Source organism: Excalfactoria chinensis, chromosome 6 (assembly GCF_039878825.1).
Source record: "Excalfactoria chinensis isolate bCotChi1 chromosome 6, bCotChi1.hap2, whole genome shotgun sequence".
Lineage (NCBI taxonomy): Eukaryota > Metazoa > Chordata > Aves > Galliformes > Phasianidae > Excalfactoria > Excalfactoria chinensis.
Genome location: NC_092830.1, coordinates 10,739,753 through 10,767,649, shown reverse-complemented (window position 1 = coordinate 10,767,649; position 27,897 = coordinate 10,739,753). Strand labels below are relative to the sequence as shown.

At 41.3% G+C, this 27,897-nt stretch overlaps 1 protein-coding gene across 7 annotated transcripts in view; it reads right to left on the bottom strand.

Annotated features, from left to right (window-relative positions):
- The window catches only part of LOC140253683 (uncharacterized), a 228,630-nt gene that overhangs the window by 6,152 nt on the left and 194,581 nt on the right, over window positions 1-27,897 (bottom strand). For 4 of the 7 annotated variants that reach the window (XM_072339421.1, XM_072339420.1, XM_072339419.1 and 1 more), the window contains 10 exons: window positions 23,798-23,933; window positions 22,371-22,968; window positions 18,407-18,575; window positions 10,257-10,569; window positions 9,836-10,172; window positions 9,530-9,734; window positions 9,336-9,434; window positions 8,546-8,947; window positions 7,297-7,354; window positions 1,426-5,527 (listed from right to left, as the gene is read on the bottom strand). In XM_072339421.1, the coding sequence (XP_072195522.1) occupies window positions 5,370-5,527; window positions 7,297-7,354; window positions 8,546-8,947; window positions 9,336-9,386 (669 nt within the window). In that variant the 5' untranslated portion in view covers window positions 9,387-9,434; window positions 9,530-9,734; window positions 9,836-10,172; ... (2 more) ...; window positions 22,371-22,968; window positions 23,798-23,933 and the 3' untranslated portion in view covers window positions 1,426-5,369. Of the gene's footprint in view, window positions 1-1,425; window positions 5,528-7,296; window positions 7,355-8,545; window positions 8,948-9,335; window positions 9,435-9,529; window positions 9,735-9,835; window positions 10,173-10,256; window positions 10,570-12,934; window positions 17,489-18,406; window positions 18,576-22,370; window positions 22,969-23,797; window positions 23,934-27,897 lie in introns of those variants that run through there. The other 3 variants (XM_072339422.1, XM_072339418.1, XR_011903946.1) reach the window with 3 other exon arrangements.

Genomic DNA, 27,897 nt, shown 5'->3' with positions numbered 1-27,897 from the left:
ATTGCTAATATAGGGCAAGCACTCCAGAGATTATATACAGAGGAATGTATTCTAATACAGCATGCATGAAAAGTTGATTTTGATACTCTTCCAGTACAGTTCTTTACATTTAGAAGAAATACATATAACTGTCCTTAAAGCAGTCCTTGTTGGTACCAGCAGGTTATCCAACAAGTTCTGTTTTCACTCTGCATAAATACACAATATTCAGGGGTGTTCTTGTCTTTAAATTCCACATAGATTAGCTTAACTTCAGCCCACAGAAATTTTAAAACATGTTACTACCTTAACCTGTAACCTAGTTCTTAAAGGTTTGTTTGGCCATATTCTAGTAGTATTCATTGCCTACTTACCACAGAGATACTCTCTGTGAAGGGCATGCCCCAGCTTTATTTCCTCTTCAAAACAGAGAAACCAGTCTTGGAGCTGTGTTACCAATACTTTGTTCCAATGACTCTTACCTGAGCTTAGATAAAGGAGCTTCATGGAAAAAAAAATAAATAAATAACAGGAAAAGATGGTACTATACTAACCCCTTTTCACCTACAGTTTGATACTCGAGAACAGAGCTGATTTCTCCTTCTCGTGTCTCTCTAACACTTTTCCTGTTTGTTTCTTGCTCTCCTCTAGATATCTGAACTCCGGAAAAAGTAGAAAAATAGAACCAACAGAACATGGCTGTTACTCTGGAGAATGATTATCTATGCTGATTACACCATAAGAAATAACGTAGGGAAGACAAATGTTCCAGTGCCTCCACCACCCTTATTTTAAAAAAAACACCTTTCTCCTATAGCCAATCTATATCTCCCTTCTGAACTATTTCCCCTTCTCCTATCACAGAAGACACTGCTAAAGAGTCCATATCCCTTATTTGTCATCACCCCACTTTAGATACTGAAAGGCTGCTATCAGATCACCTTGGAGCTTTCTCTTCCCCAGGCTTAACAGCCCCAACTCTGTCAGCCTGTCCTTGTTGTAGAAATGTTCCATTCCTTGGATTTTTTTCTGTGGCCCTTCTCTGGATGTGCTTCAACAGGTTCGTACCTCTCCTGTACAGAGGATTCCACATCTGGATGCAGAACTCCAAGTCAGATCTCACAAGTGAAGAGCAGAGGGGCAGGACCACCTCCCTCACCCTGCTGGTTGTGCTTCTTTTGATGCAATCCTGGATGCAGTTGGCTTTCTGGGCTATAAGAGCACATCGCTGGCTCACATTCAACTTGCTGTGCAGCAGAACCCCAAATAATTTTCCATAGGGCTGTGCACAATTTTTTTTTTTTTTCCTCCCCAGGCATGTAATGATAGCAAAAAGTAGGCATGACCATAGTGCAAAACTGCACTTGACTTGGTTGAACCTCAAGAAGTTCACCCAGTCCCACTGCTCAAGCCAATATATGACCTGAAATAGAGTTGTTGGGTTACTCTCCTTTTAAGAGGTTTTCAGTAAAAACAAAATATCTCAGCTTGTGCTCCTCCTAAGGCCTCTTAAATCACTGGCAAGAAGAACAGGCATTTCAAAAATCACTATTATCTGCTGTGCAACACAAGTATATCTTCAGGTGAATCTTCAGGGAATTATTAAGTCTGCAGCTAGAGATAGTATATATACTCATAAGCATATCAAAGATCAACTTAGAAAAATGATATAATTCTTTTCTATCTCTTCCTTGTCCCTTTTCTGTAAACTATCTGGCTTGCAAGACTCAACAAGTAATGAAGGTAACGTAATCAGGCTTCTCATATTCTGCAGTGAGCTTTCACATTGGAATCAATGCAGAATAAAGAGTCGGTCTAGAGACAGTTCATAGCTTCTAGCAGTGAAGATTCCACATACCTGGTGGGAAAAACTTGCTGATGTTTTCCTAACACTTGGAGTATAAAGTCACATAAGAGTTGCATTTCCTTCGTTCTTACAACTAAATGAACAACAGAAAATAGATGACAAACTGAATTGCATAGCTATCACCCCTGATAGGATGATCACAGGTCGAGACAGAAGGTCAGTTTTACCCAATTGTTCCCAAGACCTTGCATCCAGTTCAATCTTTGATATTTTTAAGAAACAACAACATTCTAATGATTATTGAACTAATGATTAGTTTCAGAGCTCCAGCAATGTCTTTTGGTCAATATCTATTCTCAACTGTACAAGTGTCTTTTTGTTGTAGCTGTTTAGTTTTTGTTTTTCAGTTCTGCTAAGCATTACTGTTAAAATCTCAAAATGCAACATCTATTATTATTATTTTTATTCCAACGTTAACTGATTCACCCCAAGAGGTGCTCTTCTAGTTTAATTTCTTCCTAAAGGAATCCAATTCCGGTCATACTAACCAAAGCACAATATCTAGCATAAATTAAGTAATATGCCTGTTATTTTCTATCCAGCAAGAAATGTATTTAAGGTTTACCCATACAAGGAAGCTTCACACAATTTCTACAGATGTTAATTCTGTCACATAACTCTTAGCATTCATGCAACTTAAAAAATAGTTTACAGCAGCTACAAACAATACAATAAGAAATGTCACCGATTTCTATTATTTATCAGATAAGTCTAAAGGACTTTATGAAATAATCACAGTGATTGAATAAAGTATCTATATGCATCAGCATGACAGTGACTCATCTGCTGCATTTCAAGAGCATTGCGGGGCACCGAGCTGCATTTCAAGAAGTAATACTGCCCAGGAATTCTTTGGCAGGCCACTAAGTTTAAACAACCTGTACCAAACCAATATTCTCTCTTAACACCACTGCTTTAAGGGCATTCCTCTCTGAGAAGATCTGAATGATTCTTAGGATGAAAGGTGCTGTAAGGATATATTCAGCACACTATGTGGACTCAAAATATAGATACTGTGTCTTTAAAGTCATTTGTATGCTGACCTCAGGACATATTGAGATAAATTACTTCTATTTCAAGACTAATTTGCAAAGAAAAAAGCTGCACAATACACAGAATGAGCAAATTATCTATAATGAATATCAGGTCCAAGTCTCCAAGTAAAAATCCCCCTTGTTTGACAATCATGTAGGTCCATAACTACCACAGCACATGTGAAGGCAACATAGAAGAAATGCCAAAATTCCATCGTGTCCCAAACAGCATACAGTCCAATCAAAACACAGAAAGACAAAACCTTCACTGTATAGAGATCGTTTGTACTACTACGTGGTCCTCTGCTTAGCATTCAAAGTCACATTTGTCAAGACAAACGCTACATGGTCCAGCACATCTCAGTCTTACGCATTTGAATAGTGGCAGTTTCAGCACAGCTTCAGCAAGCAGTGGTGTCAGTCACTGACAGGCATCCACTATGAACCAGTTCTCAACCAGTATAATAATTCATAATGATGTGAACTGGTTGGTAAGGACTGCAATGCAGAAAAGTCTTCTAAGCTTCAGCACTAGTACTTCAACAGGAAGCAGATATTGTTAAGCAGCCCTATGTCAGCCTTAGTATAGACAGATTTACTTCAAGCTGATAATGATTGATTACAAGTATAGGAGTCTGCTTAAGATTATTCAAGTGTATGAAGACTTTATTAACAGAGGCACGTGGAAACGTGATGTAAATTATTGGATACATAGGATACTTCTATTGCAAAAACCAAAATGATCTCAATTTGGTCTCAAACTTTAAACATACCCAGGGAGAAAGCCTTACACCTTCACACATGTCACTGTCTTACCTGATGCCTGCAGTCACAGAATCATAGGCATTGGAAGGGACCTCTTAGAGTTCATAGAGTCCAAACCCCTTGCCAAAGCAGGCTTCCTACAGCAGGCCGCATAGGCACACCTCCAGAGGAGACACCACAATCTCTCTGGTTAGCCCATTCCAGTGCTCCATCACCCTCCATCTTTCACTTACTGGCACAGAACTTCCTGTGCTCCAGTTAACAGCCATTTCCCCATCTCCTGTTCCCACAGACCACTAAAAAGAGACTGGCCACGTCCCTTTGTCTCCTACAATTAAGATATTTATAAACATTAATCAGATGCCCTCTCAGTCATGTTTTGTCAAGGCTGAACAGACGCACTCACAAGGGAGGTGAACTTCTACCTTCACTTCTACCTTCAGCCAGACTCTTTCCAGGAGACCCCTGTCTGTTTTGTACTGGGAAACCCAGATCTGGATGCAGTACTCCAGGTGAGGCCCCCAGGGCAGAGAAGAGGGGAAGGATCACCTCTCAACTGGCTGGCCCTGCTCCTTTTAATGTACTGTACTGCAGGATTCCATTGGCAGTCTTGGCCACAATGACATACTGCTGGCTCATGGCCAGCCTTTCATCCACCAGGACCCCTAGGTCCTTCTGCACACAGCTCCTCTCCAGCAGGTCATGCAGCAACCTGTACCAATACTTGAAACTGTTTCTTCCCAGGTGCAAGACTGCACACTTGCTTCTGTTAAACCTCATCTGGTTTCTCGCTGCCCAGCCCTCCAGCCTGTCCAGATCTTCCTGAACAGCATCACAGCCATCAGGTGTGTCAGCCACTCCTCCCAGCTTTGTATCATTGGTATTCTTGTGAGAGCGGACACTAACTCCTCATCAAGGTCATCAATGAAGATATTGAACAAGAACAGATCCATCTCTGACCCCCGGGGGAACACTGCTAGTTACAGGCCTCCAACTGGACTCCGTGCCACTGATCACAGAATGGCCCAGGTTGGGAGGGACCTCAGGGGTCATGAAGCCCCAACCCTCCTGCCTTGCAGGGACACCAAACATCCACATATACTAGATCAGGTTGCCCAGGGCCCCATCCAACCTGGCCTTCAACTCCTCCAGGGACAGGGCACCCACAGACTCCCTGGGGAGCCTGTTCCAGTACCTCACCACTCTCCTAGTAAATAACTTCCCCCAAATATCCAACCTAAATCTTCCCTCTTTCAACTTAAAAACATTTTCCCTTGTCCTAATATTATCTGCCCTTTCAAAGAGCTTACTCCCCTTCTGATTATTGGTACCCTTCAGGTACTGAAAGGCTGCAATGAGGTCACCCCACAGCCTTCTTTTCTTCAAGCTGAACAAGACCAGCTCCCTCAGCCTATTTTCATAGGGGAGGTGCTCCAGCCCCCTGATCATCTTCATGGCCCATCTTCGATCACCACTCTCTGAGCTCAGCCAGTTATCAGCCCACTTCACTGTCCACTCATCTATCCCACACTTTCACAGCTTTGTTATCAAGATGACATGGGAGACAGTGCCAAAAGCCTTGCTGAGGTCAACATAGACAATACCCACTGCTCTCTCCCATCTACCAAGCCAGAGACACCATCATAGAAATCTATGAGATTGGTTGAGCTCAATTTCCCCATGGTGAATCCATGCTGACTATTCCTGATAATCTTCTCTTCCAATCACTTGGAGACGCATCCTGAACAAGCTGTTCTGTCACATTCCCAGGAACAGAGGTACAACCGATTGACCTCTGGTTCCCCAGATCCTCCTTCTTGCCCTTCCTGTACTGACACTGGCCATTCTTCAGTCTTCAGGCTTTTCTTCTGTTCTCCAAGACCTGTCAAAGATGACAGAGAGCACCTTCAGCAAACATCTGTCAGCTCCCTCAGCACACATGGACATACCTGCACCCATGACAGCCCTCTCCTCCCTCAGCACCCAAGGGGAACTCCAGATATCAGAGCTCCCCAAAGTCAACATTACGGACTGCATCTTCCACTCCCCCCCCTCCTCTAGGATGTCCACCCAGGTGCCCACATGAGCCCAGAGAGCCTGCATCTCCTTGGTCTGGTTTGCTGCCTCAGATTAGCTGCTGTGACTGATGCTCACCATGGTAATTATAAGAGGCAGCAGCACCCCAGAGTTCTCAGAGGAGAGGACCCTCCCTGCTCCCTGACAAGTGCCAGGGCATCCATCTAACAAGCATTCCCTGTTCGTAAGTTCTGCTCACAGTGCTCCTGTGTTGCCACACTCCCAAAGGGGAGCTGCTTTTATACAGAAAGGAGGTTGGCTGCCATCACTCCCAGCTCCACTCACACCACAGCAGCACAAGCACAGCTCCTGCCTGATCAGAGGGGGAAAGACAGGCAGGGCGGGGGGGAAAATGTGTCTGGGGGCTGCCACACTGACCAAATGCCACAGTTCTGGGGGTAGGTTCTGTTTACCTCTCTGCCATGATCCCTTGTTGCAGTCTATCCATGTGGGTATGTAAGGTCCTCACTAATACAGCCATTACCTCTCTGTTACTTTTGGGGCTACCCTCAAAGTTTCACAGTTCATGTGTAGATTGTCAGGAATATAATTGTAGCACTGAGAAAAAAATTCAGAGGCATCTTCAATTTGCAGATTTAAGTAGCCATGATTAAGAACATTATCATTCATTTACTGTATTTCCATTAACATCATAGGACCTGAAATTCTGAATATCTCCTATCTGATCCTTTTACAGATATTTCATCTCACGTACTGTAAAGGAGGCATCAGTTTTATTGTGGCTTTATAAAAGAAAAAAATTAACTGGGAAAAGATTATTAAATCTGACCATACACAATAGCCACTCATTTTCCATACAGTGACTTTGTGTGTATACAACAAATGAATATTAGGACATTTATATTCTATACACAGAGCTATGCAGAAATTCACATAACAGGGTCCATACAGCAGCAGCTTGATACTTACAGCAGCGTAACTTTTTTAGCACTGCGGATAAACTGAGCACCTCTCAGCAGAGACCTTCTCAGTTTTAAAATGTTACAGAGAACTAAAAACACCTCCCAAAAGCAGGACCAGGTACCAGATACCCATATCTCCTATATCACTTTCCTGTCCAGTAAGCAAGCAACACTCAATGAGCAAGTTTCATTTTATTTTGACTATCCTACCTTGAGGATGACTAATTCTGGTTGTTATATAAATTAATCACTGGTTTATATATATTTTTTTTAATGAAAGAACAAATGTATGTCACAAAGATATTGGATAGAAAATTAAAAATGAACTAAAAAACACATCCTCGTATCTTCAAACAACTTGCAATTCATTTGCCATAGGATTTCATGCTCAGTATAATTTACAGAAGTTGAAAAAGACTTAGGACATATGCAAAGGCTGATAAACACAGGGAACTATTTACAGTTGAGCCAGGCACTGAACTGCAGCTTTCTGAAGGGTGGAAGGATACCTCATGAAATATACACTGCAAGTTTGTCTTGTTTGATGTTTCCTAAGCACTTGCTACAGGCAGCTGTTAGACATAGGATAGCGGACTAGCTGAACTTTGGAACTTCATACAAACTCATACTTTTACATATTAACCTTACATACCTCTAGTACTTGATTTCAGCATTTCAGGTGTTCCACAGAGGAGAAAAGATATCCACACCTGCAAGACAGGAGAAGTTCAAACATAATCCATACAGACAGGTAACACTGTTAATTTTAATTAAAATTAGGAGTTCAGATTCATCGGCACTCAGTCTGTCTCCAGTGCGCTAAGCTGAGGTAATAACACTGATATTAATTATAACCACAGCTGAAAGGATGACAAGACAGAGTTTGGAGGTAAAAAGCCATTACCTTCAGTCTGTACTCTAAGGAATAAGGATGTTCCCTCACATTCTAATAATATTTTGACCAATTTATATCATCTTCATGTAGCAGTTTACTAGAATAACAATTTCTTCTCAGAATTCTGATTGCAACATAAACATGAGGCAAAACAGATACGTACTCATTTAGGAAACATTTGTAGCCAAGCAGCTCCCACAGTCACAGTCACAAATCACCTTACAACACAGAGAGGGACCACCCTAACCTATTCATGTCATCGAAGCACAAGAGCAGGGCCAGACAGAAGCAACACATCTTTAAAAAAAGCTATGAAAAAGAAAGGCACAAGGAGATGGAAACACTTACATAAACAATAGCTGCTATTCATCTCCTTCCAGTATTTACATACTGCAATAAACTCCAAACAATCACTATTTGCTTTTTTTATTATTATTATTTTGGAGCCTTTTGTGTTGTTTTTGTTCAAGACACGTGGTCAGTTGCTTTGTTTCCCCCCATTAAACCACAACCTACAGACTCTAGAAACACTGTATTCTAACAGTCACAGGACTTCAGCTTGGGCCCTTAAACCAGACTAAAAAAAACAAGTTCGTATATGTTGTCCTGCAAATTATAGGTGGGTAGATGTCCAGGAGAAAGTTACCAGGGTTACAGGGATAAGGAGAAGAAATAAGTCAAGAAGTGCTTGTAGACTGAGAATGGGAGTTCTATAATACAGAACACTGCACTGTCTTTAAAAATCAATACATTCAAACATTTGTTACTTTCTACAGTGCAATTGTATTAAGGATTACTCCTTTTTAACCAGATTTTATTATATGGAGTAAAGAAGCATTTGCTGCTCTATACAAACAAGTAGTTCAAAACAGCTATACTCATAACCAAACCACAACACCACACACCAACTCAAACATACACCCACACAATATACACCTTCTATTGCCCCCTCAAACAAAACCACACTAACACCAGCACAACAGAACACCACATGAAACAAACCTACCTGGAGACTCTGCAGCTCCTGACCCAGGGAGGGGACTTCACTCCACAGTGCCGCACCACACCAGATGAAACATGCTCCACTCCTGCAGGCATCACCTCTCCCAACTCCATTCCTCGTGCACACCCTCAGCCTGAACAAGAAAACCCACATACCATCACCCTCAAACAAAATTAATGGGCCTCTGACACCAAGGGACAGCATGCACCAGCCAAGAACACAACACAATTCACCTCCCTCCACAGAGGCTCTGCAGTCACACCAGATGCCTGCTCTGTTCTTGAAACTGCTGGAAGAGCTCCTCAGATCGCTTCTGAAGGGCCACCAGGGTGCACAGGCTGACCTTCTCACCCTTTCTGAACACAGCAGGGACTTGGGCTGTCCTTTGGTCCTCAGACACCCTTCCTGTAGAAAAGAACAGAAAGAACAGGATAGGGAGCTCTTCAGTTCTCACTTCTGCCAGTTCCTTCAGCACACACAGGCATGTCCAATTAGGGTCTGGGAATATGCAGGCCTCCTTTTTGCCTAAATCACCTTTGACCAGCTCCACCACGCTTGAGACAAGCTCCTCCTTCCTCAAAACCTCTCTCATCTCACGCCCCCAAGGAGCAGTCACAGCAGCCACCGGAGGGCGTTGGGCACCTCCGCCTGCTTACATCCCGTTTCACCAGCTGGTCCCCATCGCAGCAGGCCCACGCATTCCCTCATCTCTACTTTGCCTTTGGCAAACTTGACAACTTCTGTTAAGTTTCCATTAACTTCTGTAACCAAAACCCCCGGTGATGTTACCCACCTTTACTGCCTCTTGAGCCTCACCCGCCGGCTCTCCTAGGTCTTCCTTCATCCGGAGGCACGGCACGGGGAGTTCTGGTTCTCTCCACGGTCCCTTACCCTGAAAACAACACAGCCATCCCAAACGCGTTCCGGTCGGGCAAGCTGTCCCGCCGCGTCTCCGGGATGGGAACGACATCGCGCTCCTGAACTTACAAATAAGGGGCGGCGAGTGGAATAGGTGGTCCCACCCTGCTCGCTCCCACCGCTGGAAAGCGGAAGGGGCCGAAGAACCCGAAAAACCCTTCTCCGGTGGTTCGGCCGCGGCCCCCAGCTTATCTAGCTGCTCTCAGATGCTCACCGCTCCCACCGTCTCGCCGGTTCGGGCTGACGACGGGCTCCGCTGCAGCCTTCGCTCAGCCTGAAGCAGAACAAAGCTTGCTTCAGCAGCCCTTTGCTTTGCTTCCTATTCCCAGCAGCACCGAGAACGGAGGAATACGGCCCCACTCCGTTCGCTTCTACCGGAGAGATCGGGAGGACCTGACGGCGCCGCTAAAAAGCCCTGAGGGGCTGAGAGCGCCCCGGGGCTGCGCTGGGACTCGGGGAACAGAGCGGCAGCACCCTCCGAAAACGCGACGGCAGCGGGACGGCGATGTTACCCCGCCTCCGAGAAGCCGGAGGAGCCCGGCGAGAGCCCCGCGTCAGCCCCGAACGGAGCGCGGCGGGAGCCCGGCGTCCTCCCGCTGCGGGCGGACGGCACCGAACGGCTCCCGGGAGCTCGCCGCCTCCACGGTCCCGGCACTACCTGATCGGCTCACCGGTCCGGGCTGATCTGCATCGGGAGACATCTCACTGCAACCTGAAACAAAACAGCACAACACGCAGAGAACGTGACATAGAATCCCAAGGCCTTGTATTAAAAGCAGCCCCCCGCGGTACTTACCAGCCCCAACTGCACTACGACCGGACACAGCAGCAGAACCCGCTCCAGCTCCCTCGACTGATGAATCCCAGAAGCTCCTCTCGTGGCTCCCGACGGCTTCTGGAGGAGCTCAAGAGGCGTAGGGGGCGGAACATCCCCGGGCTGCCGACGAGCAGCAGCTGCGTCCGGGTGGCCGCGGCACCTGACAGTCGTGGCCTCGTTAGCGCCGGCCGAGGGCCCTGACAGCTGAATCATCCTTCCAAAGAGCGACCCCAGCCTTAACGGTTTCCAGCGGCCCCTGCTGTGTGCTGTTTCTGCTTCCACTTCCCTCTCCCTTTGTTCAAAAACAAAACAAAACAAAACAAAAAACAAACAAACCAAAAACAAACAAACAACAACAACAATAACAAAAGTTTGTTACACATGTACAATAATTGTGCCTGATGGAGAAAACATGACTGAAGGCAGCAGTGAAAACATGGGAGCAATGATGTGACTGATTCCCCAGTGGGTTAATGATGCACTCGAGAAAATTGCTGACGTGAAATCTGAAGCATAGCTATACAAATGGTTCTGTATGGTGTTGCTTGGGATTGTGCTCACATGTCACTTAAGGTAGAAATGCTTTTGGTGAGATTTCAGTTATCTCCAGATATGGACACGGGTACTCTGTAAAGACTTCAGTGATGAAAATTCACTTTACATAGCAGTTTTGTTCTTAATTTTAAATCCTGACAGTTGTACTACACTCATTTACATTTCTTATGATGGTAGAACTGTGAATGTTTGTATCACATGCTGTTATGGATATATCGGTCACAGCCATCAGTGGCATCAGACAGAAAAAGAAGGGAGATCTGAAAATGCAGAGTGAGGTGAGAGGTCCTTCTGAGGGTGTGCAATAAGTTGCAGCGTTCTCCGGGAGAAGAAGCGGTTTGGTGATGGCTCCTCTCACAGCCAAGCAAAATCCTTACATTTACTTAAATGCTGTAAGGGAAGTGTTCTGGGAGACAAGGAGAGTCATATTGCTCAGCTTATAACTAATAGTGTGAGCTGTTGCTACTTTCTGTTTCTTTGAGTGAGCACTTCGCCGGACTCTCTGAAAATGCCTGACGTCTCTTATCTGATCACCTGATGAGTTCAAGATAGGAGGAACTGAGCTTTGAGTTACTATCAGCTTTATGCAAAGGATGAGCTGAAGAATCTCTCTGACTCTGCAGGTGGAATGAGAATGCCTTGCAGGATATGTGGCTGTTAAATACTCTTAAGAGCTATAGCCCAAAACCTCCTTTAAACTTGGCCCAGGTGGCCAAGAAGGCCAATGGAATCCTGGCTTGGATCAGGAACGGTGTGGTGAGCAGGACTAGGAAAGTAATCCCACCCTTGTACTCAGAATTGGTGAGACCTCACCTAGAGTAATGTGTTCGGTTTTGACACCTCAAAGGACGGGCATTTTAAACCTAAATTTGATCGTGCTAGCGGTCATTCTGTGTTTCATTCATTTGAAGAGGTAATATTTCTACAGTACAGAGCTGCTTTAAGTGAGCTCTGTGGACTGGATCCCTGGTTGTCGCATGTCACTGACATTTTGCAGGTTGAAATGTTCCAACCTAAGGGTGGTATTTGGTGAAAAAATGAGTTACATCTCAAGTGATCAGCCCCACAGTTAGGTTGGATGGGAATGTGAAGTGTTTAAATCTGCTTTGAAGAGCAGTTCATTGGGCTGTGTAAATATTTGGTCTTTTCAAAGGCTGGAGACTAAGTCACAGGGGACTCAAATTTCTTGTTTCTGTGCATTAAGCCAGTAGTTGACCTGCTTCAAAATTCAAACCTCTTCATCCCAAATGTATATACTGCTGACTATTCTGCTCTTTCATAATGCAATGCAAGGCAGAAGAGTTGTATTGTAGATTTCTGTCTGGAACATAAGTTGCCTAAAATAGCGATCATAAATTTTAAAAAAACCTTGTCCTTCAATTCTCTCAGAACTTGACTAGTGGGATCATTGCAAAACAGTGATAGAGAGGCAATAAATATCGATACCTATTTGGCTTCTCATACTTGAGACATTCAGATGCATCTTAGCAAGGCAGATGCTGGAAGCCCATTTGAAATTAATATTTCTCTAAACAAAAGACTTCAAATGCGTTGTTTATTCCTCACCAGTTTTGTGCATGGTCCCAAAGAGGGTGTACTTTAATGAGTGTCTGTCAATTTTTTGCTTTTACAAACGAAGTAATACTGATGGACTGCATCTGCTCTGTTACCTTCATTCTACCCGACCGACTGAATATTTGGCATTGCTTTCATGCCTCGCAGCTGTTTGCTCAGGATAGAGAAGTCTTTTGGCATTTGGCAGAGTGGCATTTGAGAGTAAGGAACTAGGCCTTTTGAGAAAGATCCAGTTTTGTCTTTACCAGGGACACATCAGTTTCTGTTGTCACTGTGAGGCACTAATATTTCAGGTTCTGGGGGGCTGTGGGTTTGTTTGCATGCAGCTTAATGTTGGTATTTACTCCAGAGTTCATGAAAGCATTTATTGTACCCACTGTAGATGGTTTACGGGCTCCTCTGGCTCAGTTCCGTGACTAATGAGGCAGGGGTCCCACGGATCCACACCCCGGGAGAAGGGAAAAAAGAGAAAGGGTAGGGAGATGGGTCTAAAAACAAAACAGCAGCAACAGCCTGAGGAGCATAACTTATTTAGTAAATACAAAACATCACAATGCAAGATAACACAATACAGAGTCACAATGCAGAGAACTGTAGAGGCCAGAGGGGACCACTAGAGATCATCAAGTTCAGCCCCCCTGCAGAGCAGATCTGATACAGAAGGCGATACAATACAACATAATTGGAATTGAAGCTAATAAATCAAATAAAATGAGAGTGTCCAAAACCAAAGGCCTTACATGGCTAGGAAGCACGCTCTGCAGAGATGAGCAGAAGGGGAAAAGGGGATGTCTGTGCACAATTTTATCTTTAACCTCTCAATGGAAAACAGAAACAGAACAGTGAACAATCCTCTGGGATGTGTAGTCCTCCTTCTCTTCTGAGACAGGTGTGCCAGGAAGTATTGATGATCCACGGATCTGGAGAATTTAACACCTTAACTCCCAGAATGTTGTCCATCACATTTAAATTCACACGTGTTAGACATGCTATCACAACGAGTTTAGAAATGCACATAACATAAAATTACCGAAACAAGCTGAAGTTCACTTAACTGGTATATTTTTTATTCATCAAGCTCAGGACTTATGTTTGCCAGGTTGTTGTGCCTGATCAGTTCCCAGATAAGATGTTTTAACTGTTCAACTCTGCACTGGACTCACTTGCTCAAGTATTTACTAAGATGTAGGGAAAAAAAATGAAAAGCTTTGCAGCGAGACAGCTTAGCATTTCATTAAGATCTGCAGATCTAATACCACAGATAGTATAAACCATATAAAACAGCTTATTTCTACTGCCCCATAGACAACAGCAGCGTTAGAGCAAAATATAAGAGCTAATTAAAAGTTTTTGCTGAATTATCTTACTGTAGCAGGTAGGAAAAAAGAAAGAAAGAAAAAGTAAAGAACAAACCAAGCCTATTAGCTTTGAACACTGTATCTGTAACAGAATATATATCCACTATCTCAAACTTAACTTTAAATTACAGTACTTTCAAGCTCATAATCTGCTTTAGGATCAGCATTGTTACAACAGAACACACTGAATTAGATAACAGAGTAAATCAGAAGCACAGCATCAGAAACAATGATTGACCTGCGTCTCTGGGGTTTGGGTTCATTAAACCTGGGCAAACTCAATCTGCTATCCCACGTGCAAGAGTTCCTGTGCAGAAGATCAGGAGCAGGGAAATTATTTCCTCAGGTTTTGAGAACATGAACCTGTGAAAACATGCCTTGAAGTTCCTTTTAACTGTATCTGCTAGTAAAGTTTAATAGGTTATCAAAACCAAACTAATTGAAGGTGTAATACAAAACTACTATGCGTGTAAGTAGCAAAGCAATTGTTTTCTCTGCTGTGATTATGAAAAGTGGAAAAGCATCCAGCCTGATCCTGCTCAGCAGGATGCAGACATTATTTGCTGTCTCAAAATTCCTATACTTCTGCTACCTTTATGCTGTGCTTAGATTACCACAGCCATCAGCATTCTTGCCAATATTTAAGTAACTGAGTTATTGTTACAGATCAGTGCTGCATGCTAGTATGCCGCAAGCAGCAATCCTACCTTCAGCTCCTCAGTATTCCTAGGGGCAGTTTCCTTCCCTATCATTACAAAATGCTCTCCTTGGACTCTTTTAACTCCATCACACGTATTATATAGCCCATTTCTTAGACATTAGCAGCTGCCAGCAGTTTTCCCCACATGGTTTTCCAATAGGTCTCCCATGACAATGACTTTCAGAAGCTGGCCTACTCATTCAGAACCTTCAGACTGCTTAACATGTCCCAATAGTTCTGAACTATGTGATTTCACTGGCCTTAGGGGAACTATACTGTAAAAGAAATAGCATAATTAGCATATAATGAAATCATAGTATACACTGTGTATAACAACAGCATTATAGCATGTAGCATTTTCATTGGTACTTTGTTCTCCAGAACTATTCAAGGAATAGCGTTCTCAAGCAATACGTTATTAATACAAACATAAAACACAAACCTTCTATGCTACCAAGGGAATTAAAACAGAATGAAACTAAACACAGCACTTACAGCTTCTAAGAACAAACAAAAAAACCTCAATGCAAATAGTTTGGCAATTCCCAGAAACATAATCCACCAAAAACTAGAAACCAGGAAACAGATTTGTGGTCTTGTGATTTCAAAGAATCAGAAATGTTACAGTACAAGTGGCTTTGAAAAGTTTCTAGGGAGCATCACTTATGTCCAGCTCCTTTTCAAGCTTGCAGTCGGTACTTGATGTTTTCAGAACTGAAGCAAGATAGGCCTGTAGTAAAGAAGGAGCTTAAGTATTAGTGTTTTTCAGCAACAGCATTTCTGAAGACCAAGCAGTGGATGTGAGCACAGAGAGGCTGTGGGTGCTGCATTTCAGCAGTGGTGACAGCGGGTCACATCTACTGGTGCAGATCTGTAGGCGTATGGCATGCAGGCTCTTGTTCGTAGCTGGTGAAAATTCATAGCTTCTGGTGGTGATTGCGCTGAAAAAGAGTGCTTTATAGCTGACAATTTTCTGTTTCAAACAATGTTATTGTGTTCTTTGTATCTGTTGTAATTTCCACTGAGATAAATGGGAGTGACCTGTGTATATATAAGGATCATGTAGCAGTGTCTAGAACTATTATTTTGCTATGAATGGAAAAGCTGCAGAAGGGTGAGCTGAGGACACAACTCCCAACTTCAATTAAATTATTAATGAGTTGATACCAAAGAAGGAAGTAATTCTTCTCTTTTCCACTACAGTTTTTTTTTCTTCCTCTCAGTTAATATGAGAACCATACTGAGGAGCACACAGGGACAGCAGCAGCCCTTCAACTGCAAATTACCATATCCCATTTCGAAAAGTTTCTTTCCTTTTCCAGAGTGCCTGCAGAAATGCCAAGCTTCCCAAAAGAGACAGCTTTGTAACAATACCAAAAAAAACCTGCTGTGCTCTTCTGCACGTAAAGATTTGATATTTTTTCTTTTATCTTCATAAAGAAGGAAAATTTCATAGGCCTGGTTTTGCTACATATATTAGAAGCAAATTTTTACAAGGACTGACACTGACATAGATCTAGACTTAGATTTCATCTGCCTGTGCTCTCTCTGGTTAGAAGTCACAGCGACATTGCTACCAAATCTGTATAAGGAATAAGCAACAAGGGAAAAAAGAATTCAGCAGTGCTGCTGCCTGTTAATCACTGCACACATATCCAGACAGAAATTTTCTTTTAGCCTACAAACCCGCCTGCAACTGCAAATTTGCTAGAGGTATTTTTATTCTACAGCTTACAAGAATAGAAGACTATTTTCTCTGTAACACACAAAATTACTCAGGGCAGACAAAAAGAAAGGAACACAGAGCTCACTGATTATCTAGAACATACCAGCTTGCTGTTCCGTCAGCAGCAGCTTTCATGAGTTGCTCAACTTCTTACACAGTCTGTGCCTATTGATTGCAAAAGATAATGATGCACATACAGCTTGTGTGCATTGTTCTATAGTCCATTTAATATTAATCTCAAACACAGTTTTATCTTTCTCTTCCCCCTACAACCCAGCCACCATTCTGTTTAAGCATAGAAAGAGTTATGGAATATAATTACAAAATATAATTACAAAATTACAAAACCATGACATATGGTTAGCAAAATAGCTAAGAATTTGCTTAGATGAAACTTCAAAGACATGAAAGGAAGAGCTGAAAGAAAAGTAAAGCAGCCAAGGAAATACTTTGTTCATCCATCCATAATTCCTTGCAATTAAGTGGCAGTTTGCTTGCTATACTTTCCTCGTGAAAATATGCAAAAGGGAAACATTTTTAGAAGCATTCTATAGCTTTGAGTTACAGTGTGCTGCATATAACCAAACTCAGCTGTCTGTTTAGTATTGCGGCATAGCCCTCTTGTATAGAATGGTCAAAAAGATCAGGTAGCTCCAAGCATCACGAGTTGGATTTGATCCCCTTCCAACTTAGGATATTCTGTGACTCTGTGAAAGCCATCCGCATAATCCCGTTATTTGAAAAAATAAACATAAAAAAGCATGTAAAAGCTAACAACTTAAATCATATAAAAGAAAGTTCTAAAATCATAGTTTCTTCCCTTGTTCCTCTGATCTTTGGCACAACTTTTTGAAGATCCTAAAACTATCACTGCGGGTTCCTTTTTCTTTTATTCCCCATTTTTATTTTAGTTATCTGTTTATTTTTATAATAGTAATAGATCTCTTAATTCCAGCGTATAGTGATGGGAAAAAAATAATACACAAAAATCCTAAAGAATCTAGGATATCATTCGTTCTCCTCTACTTGTACCCCCAATACTTAACTTCCGTAGCTCAGCTCTGTCACAGTTCATCCTGGCTTGGCCTGGTTCCATGACGAAGAGGCAAATCCATGAGCTCCCAAAACAAGGATGCTGGCAGAGGGCTCTCCAAAAGCAATTGAAACCTGAGCTCCTAACTCTGCCTTTGTGTGCAGCCAGCCACACCAGCAACTCCCAGGCAAAGCTCCAGTCACGTACTGGAAGCAATGCTGCCTCGTGCTGCAGCAGCCTCTCATCAAGTATTTCCCTGGTCTCCTACAGTTTACAAAAAACATGTATTACTGAGCAGCACCCTTTAACACAGTCATCCCACAGCACTGTCTTGCCACTTGTGAGAACAGTGTAAGGCATACAGTATTAAGGACTCTATCCAGTAAGGAAAGGTATGCTCATCTGAGGCCCCATGGGAACAGAACTACACCAAATTTAAGGGGCTGGAAGGTGAAAATTCAAAGGTCGGAAAAAAGGTTGTTGACAGAACCTTGGCTTCAAGTGTCTAAATTGTCATAGCCGTGCAAGTCAATTCACATGGGCAAAGCCAAACTGCAGTAATGTTTGTTTAAATTAAAAAAAGGCCTCAGAAATGACTAGAAATGCATCTAGCAAAAAAGCACATAAGGAGATGATGTGTTTGTTCTTACCATAACTTTCTGAAACGTCCATTTTTCTCTAACATTCCTACAGCTAGTCACTACTTTTTTCCTTTTTCTCTCACCTTTTTCCATACATCTTTTCCATTTTTTTCTCCAAGAAAATGAAGATCTATCAGTGAATCCGGTCAACTCAAACTGAATTTTTCTAGCCTCGACCCCTGGGAAATGGGAGCAGCACGTATCTGAGCCAAACATTTCATCTGTTTGTTTTTTTTTTATATTTTAAGCTCAGCTGCATTTGTGTCTGTCATGGTTTTGTGATCATCAGTATTCCACATCATCACATCCTTGTAAGCACATTTCACCCCTTTTCTTTTTCATAGCAAAATAAAAAGGTCCCCAGTATTTAGTTTGATAGCTCTGGAAACTATCTAACAGCAATGCTGACTCATGAATACACATTCCTATTTTCACTTGATGCAAAGAAATTAAATACCACAGAGACTGCTCTACAGCAAAAATCCAAATAAGCTGGGAGAGAGTGAAACTGCACTAGGCCATAACACACTGATACACTTACAAGATTCAGCCAAGCTTTTCTTCTTTCAACCGTGATAAGTGCTGCCATATTCTTCTGGCAAACTGATGTTAAGTACTTCAGCATGTCTGCATACTTGCTAGGGTAGACGAAAAACTCATTACAGAAGAAAACAGAGGTCTAAGAATTCAGGGCGGATGGGAGGGAGCCACTGCAATCAGAAAACAGTTATTAAATTGAGTGCTGCATAGCAGAAAGCCCAACTTCCCTATGAAAACTACAGAAAAAATGAAAAACCGGACCTTTTTTCTTCTTTCCTAACAGCAGATATTTTAATGTTTTTATTTTACATTTCTTGCCTGCTTCTCTGAAAACATCTCCCTTTCCCAACCCTAACATAATATAAACTGAAAAGCCACAAAGAGTTTTAAAGAAATGTCAGTGGCTATAATAATAGCATATAATAATAGCAAGACAAGTAAAAGAGCGAAATGTTTTGATGCTTGCATATCACAAGTCTTTCAATAGGAATACTTCTAATGTCCCAAGGCAGGAGTTTCCTATCAAAGACTTCACTCCGGATGTTTTCTCAGAGCATCCTGATCATCAGCCTATATGGAACAAATCAAGTTGCTCATGTTCACCAAAGAAAATGATCACAAAAGCAATAACAGACTTTATAAATGGTCTTGCAGAGTTTAAGAAGGCTTCGTGAACATAAAATCAAAAAGGGTTGCGTTTCACAGCGGTTTGGAGGTGAGTTCGTACCCTTCCTTCATGCTTCTCTGACATTGGTAATTATCTGAGGAAGGAACAGGATGGTCTGCTGACATGTTATAAAAATAGAAATTTAATACTTTTAAGATAGATGCTCAGGACACGTTAGAGGGTCATGTTCAAATCAAATACAGCTCAGGAGCCAAGGGAGAACAATGCTGACACCAAGTGGAAGAGAATGTTGCTGCAAACTTGAGATGGATCTCAGAGCCACAAGTCTTCCACTGAGGTGTAAAAAACGTCAGATGAAGGCCACATAGATCCTCTGAAGGTAGAACTTAGTGTTATCCTAACATGTACACTAGATTAATTATGACTCTCTCCCCTCTGTTGTAGCTGGCCTTAATAAGCAACACAACCACCTGCCACTCTAAACACATCAGACACTTCTCCCCTTTGTGAACTGCAAATAACACTCCTCAATCTGTAATCAACATACGACCTGCGAGTCTGGCTGTGGTAGGAGCTTTCAAGCTGCTCTGCTCACAGCAAAACTGAAAACAGGCATTCACAGACTGAGAAGTAACAAAAGTGAGTCTCCACTACTGCTTAGTTTGTTTCTGTACAGCGTATCGCCTCACAGTGTTTTTCCAATCTGGTAAAGGCATCTGTCATCAATCAATTTTAGAAAGATCTTTCCCACTCACATTTTTTATGCCATCACTGAATGGCTGATGGTGATCAGCGTCGTCAGGTTGTGCAATCACTTGAGCACTATTTCTGAATTACTCATTTCATTAAAGAATCGTAGGACATCAATTTAACCAGGTTCCCTCTTCATGTTCAAGTCACTTCATGAAGTAAAACACAGCTGAGAGCGTGCTTCAAAGCTTACAGAGCACGCCTCCTGCCTCCCCTATTCTTTCCAAGCACAACTTTCATCAGCCAAAGGAAAATACAAGTAACATTGTCTAGATGTCACAGGGAGCAGGGAGGTAGTGGCAAAATCCACAGATTCATAGGAAGGATTTAAGTGTGACAGCATTCATACAGTAAGGCAGGAGAAAGTCCCAACAATGCTGGAGCAAACATTAAATGTGTCACATTGACTGGATCAGTGGATCTCATCATTTGCTAAAAACAGATCAGGCATATTTGTCATTTCAGAGTTACAGACCTCCAGCATAAAGGCAGGCCTGCTGAAGACCTCAGACACAGCTCAGAAATAACATCACACATCACCAGACCACATCCCTTGTGCTCTTCACCCATCAATGGAAAGGCTTTGCTGTTGAAAACCTAGAATGAGTAATGAATATTCCAGCCACCTCCAGTTTGTTAGGCTTTTAAAGTCACAACTGCCTAATACGGTGCTCTTTATCAAATCCTTATGTCTGCAGTCAGTAAATTATTCTTCTCTGTTTATCCAGAAGAAGAAGAAAAAAATACATTTTCACAATATATTACCCATAATCTTTGTGGAGATCCAAGTCCAGCTCTGATTCTCAATGTGCGGCATTTTTAATCCAGTCTTCTGGTTTGGACGGCTCCCAAACACAAACTTAAAACTTAATGTTTAATGAGCCCATGCTTTTACAGAATTTACAAAGGTCAGGAAAAATACTTTTTTGTGTGTGTGTGTGGAATGGGAAGTAATACAAAGAAACCTTTCCATAACATAACAGCAAAGCCTACAGAAGCACTGACAAATCTCTTGGCAGTTCAAGTGCTACACGCAGGACTCGTTATGCTCACGTCTAAACTCAACTAAAAGTTATCTTTGCAAAGCAAAGATATGTGAAAGAAAACAATCCGGATCTGTACCAGTTTAAAGTTAGGAAATAATGCTAAACCCACAAATATGAATCAGGACTATGAGAGTCTATCCATGAAAAATTACACTGACTGGACCCTTTAGTCTAACCTGGAAGCCTGAGTTTCATATATCATAAGATCACATTTGCTTCATTTTTGAAAGGTTTCAACTAATTTCAAAAGCATTATCATGAGATTAGCAAAGGAAAACATCATTTAAATTGCTGCTTAAATTGAGGACAGTCCATTCATCAGACTGCAAATCCTTTTTTATGGCAACTTCAAATGAAAGTGAAGCACCAATTTTTTCTTTCTTTTTTAAACAAATCGGTTGATGTGGAAACACTCCCCTCTTTGAAGAATGCTGAAAACCTGACACTAACAAAACTCCCTAAGCCACAAAGAGCCATCTCAATAAAACCATAATTCAAATAGATGAAGTCTCCATAAAATATTTAGGTGCAGTAGGCCGACCAACTCAAACCACACTGTACAGTTTCAGAAATCCATTCTGAGGTGTCTGCGGTCTTTCTGAAGGGCTGCAATAGTGTTTAGCTCCCCTCTCCCAGCCACTGGCTCTGCAATCCCTTTTCAGTAGGGCTCCACTATTGCAGAGAATAACTACAGAGTCTCTGCAGCCTTACTGATAAAAAGAGAAGCATACATAAAGGGCATGGGAAGAAGAGAAAACAAGAAATGAGAGTTATTTCCTTAGGGCGTTAGCTTTTCTTCTGACTGAAGGACGGGATGCAGTGGCATGCACACACCCCAAAAGTTGTGCTTCTGTTTGCTTAATTCAGGAAGGATTTATCTATCATGCTTCAGTACAGAGATATGAAAAAGCACTCTAGAACTTGATAAAAAATAAAATAAAATAAAATAAAATAAAATAAAATAAAATAAAATAAAATAAAATAAAATAAAATAAAATAAAATAAAATAAAATAAAATAAAATAAAAAGTCCAGTCATTTCTTAATCCAGAACATAAGATTTGAAAATGATGATGACAAAGAGCATGACAAATCACTACTGGAAAATTTGATTTATAATTCAATTAGGTTCTATGGTGTAATCTTCTACAAAAAGCACATCCCAACAACAATAAAAAGATCCCTCATATTAAATAGCTGAAAATGTAGACACCAGTGTAATTGCTTCAAGTTGCTTCAAGAGAAACAGCCAATAAAAGCAAGTTTCATTTCCAGGAAGCAACAAGGGATCTGAGCCACATTTGCCATTTCACTTTTTGCTTGCTTTGCTGGAACTGGTTCATGCACGTTGAATATGTTTACTTTGTAAACCTAACTTTGATGTTTCTCGTTTAGTGGACTTTCAGCAATTGTTATATTATGAAAGATGGAGGGTACCTATCCAATATGCTGGATTTCCTGCCAGAAATTACAAAAACAAGATCAACCACAGAATTCTGATTTCCCTCCTCACCACAGATGGGATTTCTTTCATAAGCTTACCTCAGAGCAGGAGTGTGCCTCACGGCTATGCTTCGTCTGGGCTTTTATTAAGGAACTTGAAAGGATTTTTCCAGAAAAATTCTTTCCCACATCACCACAAGCCCAGACAGACTGTGACATTTTGCAGAAATACAGGGAGTGAAGCTCCTTCTAAAACAAAGTCATTGAAAAAGAATGCCAAGTCTCTTGGCTTTTCCAATGCCTTTCCAATTTCCTCTTGCTACTGTAAGAACACATAGTTACTGTGAGCAGAAGCAGATACAGTTGGATGGTCTTGCACACTCATTTGAGTACGTGTTTCAGGGATTCTCAAAGCAGAGTTGACATACGAGAGTATAGTGGAAGGTAGAAGTGTGTGCTTTGATGCTGTCTGCATGAATTGACTAGAGTTTTAGATCTGGAATCATTTCACAAACATCCTTGCACTTGTGTCTTCTGTTCTCTGTACTTACGATTATACAGAATTTTTCAGGTTTTTTTTTTTTTTGTTTTTAAATATGGAGAGGTTTTCCAAGAACGACAGTCTCAGTATTCTCCTTGCAGAACATGCTCTGCATATGAATCATGACTTAGCATTATAGAAGTCTGTCGATTTTTCCTTAACACAGACAATTAAGAAAGAAGCCAGAAAGAAAGGAGTCAAAAACATGAGAGTCACGAGCTTCAATTACATACAATTTAAATCTATTCAATAATACTCTACATGATCTGTTACCCTTCCAATCATCTAGGAGTGACCTGCAAGGATGCGTGGTAACTTCAGGATGTAGTCTGAGACCACAGGCCTTACTACTACATGCCCCTCAAGTCATTTCCTAATAAAAACCAATTTCTAATTAAGTGGTAATGATACATAACATCACAAACTGAAAACAAAACTTATATTGACCCTCTCCCTAAAGCAACATTAGTCTATCAAGGTTCTTCCACCAGGAGATTTTTGATCAATGAGGCTAACAAGAAATCCAAGCGCTAGCATTCTTTTAAAGAAGAACATGTCACCCAAAGAGAATCTGAGACAAATTCAGCAACATATGGAAAGATGAAATGGCTTTCACCCTTCCGTATTTGCTCCCCTGAATCACCAACATACAGCAACACAATATAAAGAGTTTCAGTAGAGAAAAAAATCAGTGGCTTTAATCTAATGAAGTTCTGCATTGAGATATTTAACATGGAAGAAGTTGGAACTCTATTCTTGTCTCTGTTCTTATACAATTACATCAGCATTTTTTTTTTTTTCAAAAATCAGAATTTTAACTTCTGGTTCTCCTCTAGCTTATGCTTATGCTGAATACTTATAGTACCGGCAAGTAGCTGTGGTCAGTACTTAAACTACATATAAAGTAATTTATTTCCACTTGTAGCTTACAACTCAGTGAAGCACTTCTGATTCCTTGCTGAATCAGTTCATGTAACTTTCTTACCTGGAGGCCGTCTGCTTGTCTTGCTGAGAAACAAGGGTTCACATCGACAAAAAGCATCTCATAATGCTGAAGCAAATACAGCAGGAGGCCATTGTAAAGTCTTTGTTCTTCACAAGCCAATGGACTGACAGGAATCCTAAGGGCAGAACAGATAGATAAAGTTTCAGAGCTCTGAGATCAGGGTCTAATGATAAGTCATGAACGGAGCACCCCTAATGCCCCGAACAATTCAGAGTGCAGCCTGTTAGACAGTTGGATAAAACAAGTGTTCCAGCCCCCTTCCTAATACATGATTGCTGGGACAGGAGTCATCTTCATCTGGTGGGGGTCACGATACCGCAAAACTCACAGTGATGGAGTCTCAGTGTGCTACAGCTACTCACATCACATCAAATCTTTGACACAGCAGAACAAGATAGCTAGAGCCTGACAGTTTCTCAGCTGTGAAGTTCATAATATCAAGGATGAAGAGGACAAAAAAAGAAGCCACAAAAATCTGCCACTACTCAAAGGTACAAGGGCTGAAAGAGCTGTTTTGCTGTTTCAGCTTCTGAAGGTGAATTTTGATGACATAAATATTAAAAGAACAGTCTGTGTGTGTGTGGGGGGGAATAATAAAAATTCTAAGATAGTGTTTCAATAGAATAATTTGTGATTTCATAGACTTTGGTCACATGAAGCAGAATTTCCAGGTGCTCCCAACAACAGATTGTCCATAATGGGATTTTTTGTTATTATTAAATAAGCAGTAGTTAAACTTGTTCTATCCATGCAAGTAAACTAAATTGGAATCATTTAATTTAAATCTGGGGATTCATTATGTGACATTGTAATCTCATTCCCTTAAGGGACTGCGTATTCCCATAGTGAGCTATCTGGAGGCTTGAGGAACATTACATATAAATTTGTTGCCCGATCCAGCTTCCCTGTTTATGCTGCAACAACTCAATTCTACACAGCATGATATTAATATTTAAACAAGAAATTCATAAACTAAGGAGACTAAGGAAGAGAAATACACACACCAGTCTTCCGCTTGCCAAATTAGTACCTTTGCTATTCATTTGCAATTTTGAAGTACAAATATATGCACAGGGTCCAGTTCAAGCAGTTTCATTCACATATAATTTTTGTAAATATACAGTTGTTTCTGTAAGAGCTTGGGCTCCTTTTAAAGGAGAATGTATTAAGCAGAGTTATAGGCAGATATAACTTAGATGTACTGGACAAACCACCTCGATCATCACTTCTTCCTTCAGGGCTGGCTAACAATTCTCCCTCTTGGATTCCTCTTTTTCTCAAAACTTGTCCATTTCTCACATGACAAAGCAAACCAAAAAGAAAAATATTTTTAAGGCTGGTTAGCAGAGCACACAGGAACCCCAACCAAACTCTTTTCTCCATTAGCATGGAATACTCCACAAGCCGTCCAAAGGCAAACAGCTCTCTCCATATTTAGTGGGGCTCACGTTCACATAGTACTTCTGAGTGCTCCATTCTCAAGTCAGCATCAGACAAACCAAAGCTATACTCAGAATGTGATGCTACAGCTGATTCCAAATATCAGACATCTGCAGATATTCACAGGTGGCAACACATGAGGATTCCAAATATAGTAAGAACATTTTTAGTTTTCTCTGCAGCCACATTCCACATTCAGTTTCAATTAGTTCTGCAAAACAAGCACTTCCTGCCACTTCAGACACTTCTGCTTCTAGCAGAAACCAATCATCAGGCTGACAATAGAGAAGCTGCGTTCACACCACACTGGCCAGGAATACGTTCTTAGGAAGGGCATAGCTACTGAAGTACATTCTGCACTTCACCTCAAAAACTCTTCTGTAGTACAAATCCAACAACAAAAAAACCCAAAACACTAAAAATAAGAAATAGAACTTGATCATCAGGAATCAACTAGTGTTTTCCTTGAGAAAACCTAAGCCTTTTAAAGTTGCTTTGCCACAAAGCACAAACTAGAAAATTCATACACGCTTTGCCTTGGTTTTGTTCAGGAGACCTGCCAAGGTTCCTTGCTGGCAGAAGCTTATTTGTAAGACTTGCTGTAAATTTACAGAAAGAATGAGTCAAAGTGAGTAGATGCAAACAGATAGTTGGCTAGCACCCTTATGCACGCATCCAAGAACTGCTAACTGCAGTTAGCAGAAATTTCTTTACCAAGACAAGGCATAGCAAAGTGCACACAAAAAATCTAAGTAACACAGGTCAAATCTCTGATAAAAGAAAAGCAGCGTTCACTCAGCACTTGTGCAGGCAAACAGGGTGTGAAACAGCTCACAAGAAGTATGAAGAGCAATAGAAGTGAATAGTTCAGAGGATGAGCAATAAGAATTCTCCAGTGGGTCCCAGCAAAGAAAATCTAGGGAGTAACCAGCATAACTCTTGACCTATGAGCTATGTTTTTGGCTCCCTCACCTACAAGGAGGTGAGGACATGACAGCAGCATCATGCAGATGTTAACACTGAAATTTCAAAAAGCAAGAAACACGTGCCAGGGTAAAAATCTAAGAGAACAGTGCCACAAGAAAAGGAGATCAAAGCTGGTTTATGAAGACTAAAGTAAAATTAGAGCATTTTACTCAGTTATAGTTTTTTTCTGATATATACCTACTTTTTTATTGACACTTTTGGTCCTATCACACAGAACAGGCACAAGAATTGTATGTGCCACTAATATAGTAGCAGAACAATTCCAGTATGAAGATATTTTCAGTCAAATATTCAAAATATGCAGGGTTAAGGTAAGGGGTTGCAACAGATTAAAAACAGAGAAGTGACATTTAATACCCAGTTTTCATATGGTGACTTTTTTTAGCCTTTAAAATTAAAGGTAATAAGTTCTCTGTGATCCTGTAAATAGACTTCCAGTGTAACACCTGTGCTAAAGCATATAATTTCTATGTCGAAATTAACGTACTTAATAACTGTTCAGTATACACAGTTTAGTTTAGTAAGGAATAATTAGCAACAAGTTTTATGTTCCAATTTTGTGTCCCAATGCCCACAGCTACTCCACGGTCCAACTGCGGAAATACCAAACTCTGACACCTTAGCAAAGCATATGGGATCTGCTGAGTCCTGACCTGAAACACTGATTGAGTACTTGGGCAAAGGACTCAGGCCACCCTGAGAGCACAGGTGAAAATAATTCAGCTGCATGGCTGGAATAGGTGGATCCTGACTGCACCTCTCTTAGACTTCATATAAGGTCTGACTGCCAGTGGGGAAGGGTTTGTTCCTGAAGATTCCTCCTTGGTGGAGCTTTCCCCCTGCAGATCTGGAATCTTCTGATATTGGTAAGCAATTGTTTTCCCCTCCCTTATAGCACTTTTCTATCTTACCCGTCCGCCCATCATACCAATCTGCCCAATTGCTACAGTGATCTATGAATGTGAGAGGTCTCAACAATAAAATTGTCAATATATTGAGACAGATAATAATCATAGATTGAATTTATGCTTGAACATCAACAGAATAAAAATTAAAGCAGAATGGTTTAATAAACAACCCAAAGTAAAAGCAGGAAGACATAACTGTACCAGAAATGCAGAGTACCAGTATGCGTGAAGAACAGTGAACACATGAAATGAATTAATGTTACAACTGTAGTTAACATTACATGCAGAAACTTATTTCCAACAATAGCATGGGGTATACGTTTCTTTAGGTTAGATTTAAAATCGTATTTTCTACTACTATCTGAAGCAGAACTCTACTCAAACTATGGCAAGGAGTACTCAATGTGTCTTACTTTCCTGTTAATCCTGGGTGCCAAATGTTTAACGATGTTGCAGCTAATTGTGTAAAGTCTTGCTCTGAGAGACATAATGGAAATGCATGGCTTTATTCCCCGTACCACTCTTGACTACCTAGAAATTCATCTTGTACAGGGAAACGCAGCAGTTTATTCTGAATCTTGGAGGCCTCGGGCCACTCAGTGGGAAGCAGTCCAGCAATCTTACTGAAAGAAAACGCCAGTTGCAAGGCTCTACTCCCCACCCAATTACCAGAAAGGTGATTTTTTCATAATTCTAGAAGGCAGCTCTCAAGGACAGCAGCAGTTACACACTTCACAAAAAAGA